Raw genomic sequence first — 8,804 nt, 5'->3', positions numbered from 1 at the left:
ATCTATTTCTCTTGAAGACACTTGAAGAGGAGGAGGAGGAGCTGCAGAGAACCAGGGCCAACACAGGATTGGTCGGTGTCATGATGACAAAGCTACGTCAGTCAGTGAAGGGCGTGTCCTGGTCATTCATCCTGATCTTTGCACCGTTAGTGATCTGGATCTTCAGCCTGGATTCTGACATCACCAACATCTTCTCAGAGTGATGGGAGAAAGAGAGGACAGGCGGACTCTGGGGGTAAACAGTAAAAGACAGGAGAGTGAAAGAGGACAGTGATAAGAAAAAGAGGTGTAAAATGCAGACAACATGTAGATGGAATGTGTGAGGGTGAGGCCAGGTGAGAGAGAACCAAGGTGGTAAATACTTTTCTGAGATATAAGAATGGTAAGTTAAAGAGTGACATTTTTAGCCATCAGCCAAACAAGAAGAAGTAACAGGCAAGACAGACCATCACTTCTATGTAACAAAAAGGTGCTATGTCTAGCTCATTTTTTCGCTTATGTATTTCATTTAAATCCCATAGCTTACTTAGACTGTGCTTACTGTACACCTGCTCCCCATTTTCTTGTCTTTAGGGATGAAAATGTTTGTCAGCCCAACACTCAGGTCCAGAGTGGAATCTCTGAGACAAAATACCTCTGCAATTAATAACCATAGTACCATCAGCCTTAGCTGTACATTAATGTTAGCACAGCATGCTAACCTGTTAATTTTTACATTCTAAGATACTAAAGGTTGTGTGATAAATATTAGTATGCTAACATTAACTTGTTTAATTTAAAGGATTTAATTCAAAAACTACTGATTCATTTTACTTGTTTTTTGAGACCTGAGTGGGGTTGTTCCAGCTAATCATGAATTTTCACTTAGTTCGTATGTAAAGTCCTTCTCAGGTTCTTACTAATAAACGTGAGTTTTAATTAGTTATTAGTTAAACATCTGTCGAGTAACCCAGAAGCAGTCAGAAGGAATATCACTTTTAGGCAACCAGACAATATAAGCTTGCCTGACAAGCTTTTGTAAATGTGGGTATGACTTTGCTTTATTCATATGGTATATGGATACAGGGAGAAATCTGTGTGGTTTGGAGTTAGCAGTATTCATGTTGTACGAACTGAGAGGGAAATATCTGACTAAGCAGCTCTATTCGTTCTGCCCCTGTGACACACTGTTATCTTTTTGAAATTTAAAACCTTCCCAGTTAACATTTTAATTCACTTGTTTTGTGCAGAGTTGGCGCTGTCAACCAAATCCCATGACTTTTCAGTCTGTTCAGGTATATATTAGCAAGATTGTGTCAGGTGGCCCAGTTAGCTAAGCCAAGGTTTCATCTAACAACCCCTGGGCATAAGAAAATTGTAACATCTAGTTCCTAAACAAGTTTTAATTTACTGAATGTAATGCTGCACTTAGAAAGTTCATACCCATGTTATAATAAGGCTATCAGTGAGGCGAATGTAAACTGTTCTTCAAAATCAAAAGCAAAGAGTGAAGAAAAGTCAGAAAAAATGTTTGTGTCGCAGAAATACAGGTTTGTTTATTTTTGTTTAGTTTTTCTTTTAACTTAGCATGTTGAGTTAAAATGCTATACATAGCACCTTTTAAATTCAAATTTCTGGTTGTAAAATTAGTGGATTAGATAGAAAGAGAGGGGCAGTAAGTGGTCCACAATCTCTTTCTCTCTCTTACACACAGACACACAGGCATCATAACCACACACGCCAGATAACTCACACATACATTACATTATCATTAGAACTACATTGTAAAGTCCATACTTGACACTAAAACAAGCGTTTAACCTTTGAAGGAAGACTGTTAGCATACCATTTCAAATCTTACAGGCCAGTCATTTAGAGCTTTGTTTTGATAGATCTACAGTTTAGTATCCTTCATTGTCATTTCTGTTGATTTGTTACTGACCCTGCAAAGCTCTTCACGTCGTCAATGTAACTTTAGCTGACCAGATTTCTGCCGGTTCTTTAGACATCTGCAGACTGGCTGCAGCTCGATTTGAGTCCTCACACCAGGATGAAAGAGTTGAGTGTGTTTGATTAGCTAAGAAGCCTTCATTATATTATTTATATTCACAGTTAGACACAGTAGAGGTTGTTGTGCACTTTCAGGTACAGTCAGCATCTAAAGGATGTGAATCGACTGATATATGTACTGTATGTAAGCAAAATGAATTAATATGGTTCTCCATGTTAGGGCTTTAAATATACCGTACATTTATTACTCAGTACTATACACTACACTAAGTTCACTCAGTACTCTGCAACACTGATATTTACTGCTTTCTTTCATAATGTTGCTTCTTTCTTGCCCGCTCCTGTTCACCACACAAACTGCCTCTGTGTTAGTGTACTAAGACTCCAGATACAGCCTGTTTGACCAGTGGTTTGCACTGAAAGCTCTCATACACAGACTCTTCATGATACAGTAGGCATCATACAGTGGGCTCGACCGTTTGTGTGCGTCAGCCATTTTGTCCAGTGATGCCATAGTGTCATCTCATGCTGTTTACTGTTGAAGGGATTTTTTTTAATTCATGCAATTAGAGTAACCTTTGTTGTATATCACATGTGGTCCTTATGATAGGCCACTGTTAGGAAAAAAAATGAGATTAAATCAACAACTGATGAGAGAAAAGTCAAACTGTGAACAGCTACTACTTTCTGAGGGCTTGCTAGAAACTCGACCTGAGCTAGGTTGGTAGTACACTAGCAGAACATCAAGTCACTCACGACACAGTCATTCTTTCACCGCTGGTTCTGGTTGCCTGGTGCAGTAACAAAGTGCAGTACAAGTTTTTCTTATAAAATTGTGACTCTGTTGTAATATTACGACTTTTTTTAAATTATAGCCAAACTTAATGACTTTTTAAAATATATATATTGTTTTTATTTAATCTTTTCCCCTGAGAGCTGCTCATGCCACAGTGCTAGATATCTTCTTTTTTTTTTTTTACAATTGTCTTTACTCAGCATTGTGTTGCAAAAAGGCAACATAATTTTTGTAATATTACATGTTTTTTCATTAAATTGAGACTTTATTCTTGTAATTTTTTTTTTACTTTTTCCCAAAATAATAAAATGTTATATGTACCTATATGACTTTTTCCTCAAAAGATTGCAACTATATTCTCAAAACCTTTTCCTAAAAGTGGCTCTGATAGTAGGACCTATGCTCTTTATGAAAGTATTTCATAATTTAATAATGTTGTATTATTTTCTGTTATTGGAAAGTTTTCACTGATTATTGTTATTTTAACCATAACAATCTGTTTTTCCCTCCTTTGGCTGCCTCCTTTCTGTCATGGTTGCTGTTTGGCTGCTTTATTTCAATTTTCACTACAGATTTTTTCTTTTGATAGCAAAATGATTAAGAGGGTGTTTATTGCAAAAAAAAAGTAGTTCAGCGAAATTACACAGATGTACTTATTACTGAGTATTTATTATTTATTAATGTGTAATTTTCCTGCATAGCTATATTATGATATGATGACCCAGCCCTAACAAATACCTGGTATACCAAATTTGTTTACACTTTTTCTCACTATTGGTATCATCATTATTATTATTAGCTGACACCCATGTCGTGAGGTTGAGTGGAAGGGAGTGGGGGTTTTGGAGCAGTGCTATGGTTTCAGAATGTCACTGCAAATGAAAGGTTGTTCTTCAGTGACTGGTCTGTTTAAATAAAAAATTTGAAGAGTTTCATTATTAATCTGTTGTGAAATATGTTTCTATATTTTTCATTTCCACCTTGTTTCCCGCTGTTCCTCTCTATTACCTCACCACCAACTAAACAACAACTTTTATCCTGAAGCTAAATGAGGAAGCAGCAATTTGTAGATTTTATTTTTAACTTTGGTTTCTTGTTCACTATTGAAGAGTTTGTTGTCTTTGCAAGGCATAATGGGATGAACACAAATAATAAAATGGTTCAGAAATTAAGTGTGTTGCTCATTATTTGTTTCACATTATAGAGTGTGCTTTCCTGAAATGTTTGCATCTTATGTTTTTTTACACAATCTGTTATATGTGTAGTGTGATCAGAACCGAGACACTTCTGTAAGGGTAGTTTGCTGTGGTTACCGGAATTTAAAACATCAGCAATAATCAGAATATTATCAGCATATCAGCAGTACACCACAGCTGTCCTGGGATACATTACACACTGCACGGACACTGTCACTGTGGACAAGTGCATCTGGGTTTATCCCAACATCAAGCACTGGATGATAAAAAAAGGTGCAGCGCCTGTTCAGGGAGATGGACACAGCCTTCAGGGCTGGCGATGGGACACAATACAGTGCGGCCAGAGCCAATCTGAAGAGAAGCATCAGAGAGGCCAAGGCTGCCTACAAGAGGAGGACTGAGGACTGTTTTCTGAGCAATGACTCCAGGCAGGTGTGGCAGGGGGCACAAAAATATGGCCGGGGGGCCCAGTGCCTGGGTAGAGCTGGTCCATCTGGGCATCCCTTACAGATTGTTCAATCTCCCAGGATACTGCAGCAACCACACAAGCAGAGTGAAGAATAGGTTCAGGACAGGAGGAGTCTTGGGCCGACCTGAATTGGTGGGAAAGGGTGTCTGGTTTAGTATTTAGTACTAAAGTACATGATCTGGAGGTGCAAGGCTACCTACAGGAAGAAGCTAAAGCAGAGCATGGAAAAGAACAACATACACAAGGTGTGGAGAGGATTGAAACACATCTCAGGCCACGGAAAAAGTGGGGACGTTCACCGGGTCGTGGGAGACCAGGCCTGGGTAAATGAATTGAATCTGTTTTTAACAGATTTGACTCTACCCAGTCCTTAGCCCCCACCCTGCCAGTCCCCCAACTCACCTCTCCAGGTCAGTCGTCTCCTCGCAGCTGCTCACACCTCAGCTATACCTTGCCCCTCCTCCCACTGTCACGGAGGATTCTCAACAGCTTACAGCTTCTGACCAGTCACTGCCCACCCGCCCCCTCCGCCTTACAGTGGACCAGGTCAGGAGGCAGCTAAGGAGCATTAAGGCCAGGAAGGCCACAGGTCCTGACCACATCAGCCCCAGGGTCTTCAGGGAGTGTGCAGACCAACTCAGTGAAGTGGTCCTGTACATGTTTAATCTGAGTCTTAGCCTGGAGAGAGTCCCGGTTCTGTGGAAGACATCCTGTGTGGTCCCGGTTCCTAGAATAACTCATCCTAAAGAGCCAAACTATTACAGACCCGTTGCCCTGACCTCCCACCTGATGAAGACCATGGAAAGGATTGTCCTCGGCCACCTCCATGCCCAAGTGAGCTCAGTGCTTGACCCATTGCAGTTTGCATATCGAACTGGCATCAGGGTAGATGACGCTATTATCTACGTGCTGCATAGAGCTCTATCTCACCTGGAGTCCCCCAGAAGTAGTGTGAGGGTCATGTTCTTTGACTTCTCCAGTGCTTTCAACACAATCCAGCTGTCACTGCTGAGGGGGCAAGTGTGGACCAACACCTGTCTGCATGGATCATTAACTACCTTACAAACAGACCTCAGTTCATAAGGCTGCGGGACTGTGTGTTGGATGTGGTAGTCTGCAGCATGCGGGCACCCCAGGGGATGGTGCTTTCCCCCTTTCTGTTCACCCTCTACACGTTGGGCTTCAAGTACAACTCCCACCAGTGTCATCTACAAAAGTTCTCAGATGACACTGCTATTGTTGGATGTGTATCTGAGAATATAGGGGGGTTGTTACCGACTTTGTGGAGTGGTGTGAGAAAGATCACCTGGTCCTGAACACCAGTAAGACTAAAGAGATGGTGATTGAGCTCCGGCGGGAATCACCATCACTCACGCCGGTGAGCTTACAGGGCTCAGATATTGAGATTGTGGACACCTTTAAAGGCCTGGGTGTCCACTTCAACAATAACCTGGATTGGAGCAACAACACAGATGCCCTGCACAGGAAGGGCCAGAGCCGCCTCCACTTGTTGAGGAGACTGAGGTCCTTTAGTGTGTGCGGGGTACTCCTTCGGACATTTTATGATACTATGGTGGCATCTGCATTTTTTTACGCCATTGTGGGTTGGGCAGGAGGTAGCACGGACAGGGACAGAAAGAGACTAAACAAGCTGGTTAAGAGAGCTGGTTCTGTCCTGGGCTGCCCCCTGGATTCCATCGATGAGGTGGTGGACAGAAGGATGCTGGCAAAACTAACATCCATCATGCATAACCCTTCCCATCCCCTGCACCATACAGTGGAGGCTCTGAACAGTTCTTTTTGGAGGCCACTGTGCTCTTAGGAACCTTAAGTGCAGCAGAAATTTTTTTTGTAACCTTGGCCAGATCTGTGCCTTGCCACAATTCTGTCTCTGAGCTCTTCAGGCAGTTCCTTTGACCTCATGATTCTCATTTGCTTTGACATGCACTGTGAGCTGTAGGGTCTTATATGGGCAGGTGTGTGGCTTTCCTAATCACATCCAATCAGTATAATCAAACACAGTTGGACTCAAATGAAGGTGTAGAACCATCTCAGGGATGATCAGAAGAAATGGACAGCACCTAAGTTAAATATATGAGTGTCACAGCAAAGGGTCTGAATACTTATGACCATGTGATATTTCAGTTTTTCTTTTTTAATAAATCTGCAAAAATGTCAAAAATTCTGTTTTTCTGTCAATATAGGGTGCTGTGTGTACATTAATGAGGAAAAAAATGAACTTAAATGATTTTAGCATATGGCTGCAATATAACAAAGAGTGAAAAATCTAAAAGGGTCTGAATACTTTCCGTACCCACTGTATGTAATATCCTGTTCTTGATTTTTCTCAAATACTTTATATTGTCTTGTTTTTAGTTATTTTTGAGTAGTTCTTCAGAGATCCTTATGGATGAAATACAGGTATTCTCCCCATTATGGGAGTAATATTCTTGTTCTTGATTTCTTGATTCCTCTCAAATACTATATTTTGTTTTGTTCTTAGGTATTTGGAATTTGTTTCTCACGATATGTGTGTGGTGTTTGTTCTTATTGTGTTTTGTTGCTTGCTCTCTATTGCTGCTGGAACATAGGAATTTCCCCATTGTGGGGCCGTAGTGAATCTTTCCTTTAGCCAATCAAATGCCTGCTTTGCTTCCTTAGACCAGGTGAATCTCAACAAGGTAGAAGTAAGCTTAGTCAGCTGTAATTTCGGATAAACCAACGATAGAAATTGGGAAACTCTAGAAATCACTGTAGCTCCTTATAATTGCTAGGTGTGGGCCACTCAGTGTCTGCCCGTACTTTCTCTGGATCAGCCCGCATCTTGCCGCACTCAATAACAAACCCGAGGAAGGTTACTGAGGCTGTGTCAAACTCACATTTCTCAGCCTTAACAAAAAGGCAATTTTCTAACAGATGGAGTATGAGCTAGACATGTTGGTGATGTTCCAACGAAGTTTGAGAGAAGTTCAAAATGTCGTCTAGGTAGATGAACACAAACCAGTTGATGAAGTCCTGGAGCACATAGTTCACTAACACCTGGAATACCGTGAGTGCATTGGTAAGCCCAAAGGCCATCACCTGGTACTTAAAACGTCTGAGTGGAGTCTTAAACGCGGGCTTCCACTCATCACTTTCTCGTATACGGCCCAGATGGTATGCATTATGCATGTCCAGCTTCATAAATGAAGGGCTTAAGCAGAGAGCAGTACTAAGTTTGGACCACGGTCAATATCTCCAGCAGGGCAGTAGGGAAGGCAAGGCAGAATCTCTAGTTGTTAATGCAGGCAAGGTGTCGTTACCAAGAAAGCAGTCTAATAAGAAGGGGCAGAATCTCAGGTCGATAGCACAGGCAGGGTGTCAGTATTCATATGATCAGGCAGAAGGAACGTTGGTGAGTCTAGTCAAGGCATAGAACCATCTGGCAGCTCCCTATAGAGTGAGGAGCTGCTATATACTGTGAGGAACAGGTGTGACTGATGAAGTAGCAGGTGAAACTAATCTGAATGATGACATGAAGTTCCCGGAATGCAGGGTGAGCTGGGGATAGGAAGCAGTAAAGAATAAGAGCATACTTGCAGGAAAAGAACGGGGCTGAAACATGACAGGGAGAGCTAGAGGAAGATAAGCCAGCGCCTTACAGAATGTGTAGTGAGTGGTATGTACTTTTAGTGCCTTTAGAAGCTTGTTCATTTATTATTTTATAGTTTAAATGCATTTGTATTGTTTTTCTTGCACTTTTAAGGATTGTGTTTCAACACCTTTTGCAATGACAATAAAGACATTCAATTTAATTCAGAACAATGCAAAACAGCCACTGGTGACTAGTGAATGCTTCTGGCTGCAGTATCTAAATGTGCACAGCTGTTTGTTCATGGCGACGTCAGTGTCATCTAAAACAAGCCACTGCAACTGTATCCTGCAACTCTGAGGGGGGTGGAATCCTGGTGCAGTAGCAGACCACAGGATGGGGCCAGCGAGCCAGCTGCCATTGAATTAGTGCCAACACTAACAACTTTTCCTTTTGAGGAACTAAAGCATTACAAGCAGAGAGGTTTAATCATAAACCATTCAGACTCATTAGGTCTGGACAGAATTAGCAAAGTTTCTGGTCCATCAGAGTTAAAATGTGAATGTGTGCATGTGTTAAGGTCAGTAATGTGGGAGGGTGAGACTTCAGCTCCTTTTATAGACATACTGTAGATAGTGAGAGAGAGAGAGTGTGTGTGAGTGCATATGTGCCAGTCAATACAGCTGCCACACAGAGGGAAGGATCTCACACTTTAAATTTACGAAAGAAAAAAACTATAAACTATTAACATTACTGTTGGAAACAGAGACAGCAGTGACAAGA

The 8,804-nt window shown here is 41.4% G+C and overlaps 1 protein-coding gene across 1 annotated transcript in view; it reads left to right on the top strand.

Annotated features, from left to right (window-relative positions):
• The window catches only part of LOC109975007 (sarcoplasmic/endoplasmic reticulum calcium ATPase 2-like), a 34,369-nt gene extending 31,482 nt beyond the window's left edge, over positions 1–2,887 (top strand). The window contains 1 exon segment of the mRNA XM_020625511.1: positions 18–2,887. Coding sequence (XP_020481167.1) covers positions 18–203 — 186 coding nt within the window. The 3' untranslated portion in view covers positions 204–2,887.
• Positions 2,888–8,804: the final 5,917 nt, after the last annotated feature.

The sequence above is a fragment of the Monopterus albus genome, unplaced genomic scaffold (assembly GCF_001952655.1).
Source record: "Monopterus albus unplaced genomic scaffold, M_albus_1.0 scaffold356.1, whole genome shotgun sequence".
In the NCBI taxonomy this organism is placed as follows: domain Eukaryota; kingdom Metazoa; phylum Chordata; class Actinopteri; order Synbranchiformes; family Synbranchidae; genus Monopterus; species Monopterus albus.
This window is presented reverse-complemented; position numbering and strand designations above follow the sequence as displayed.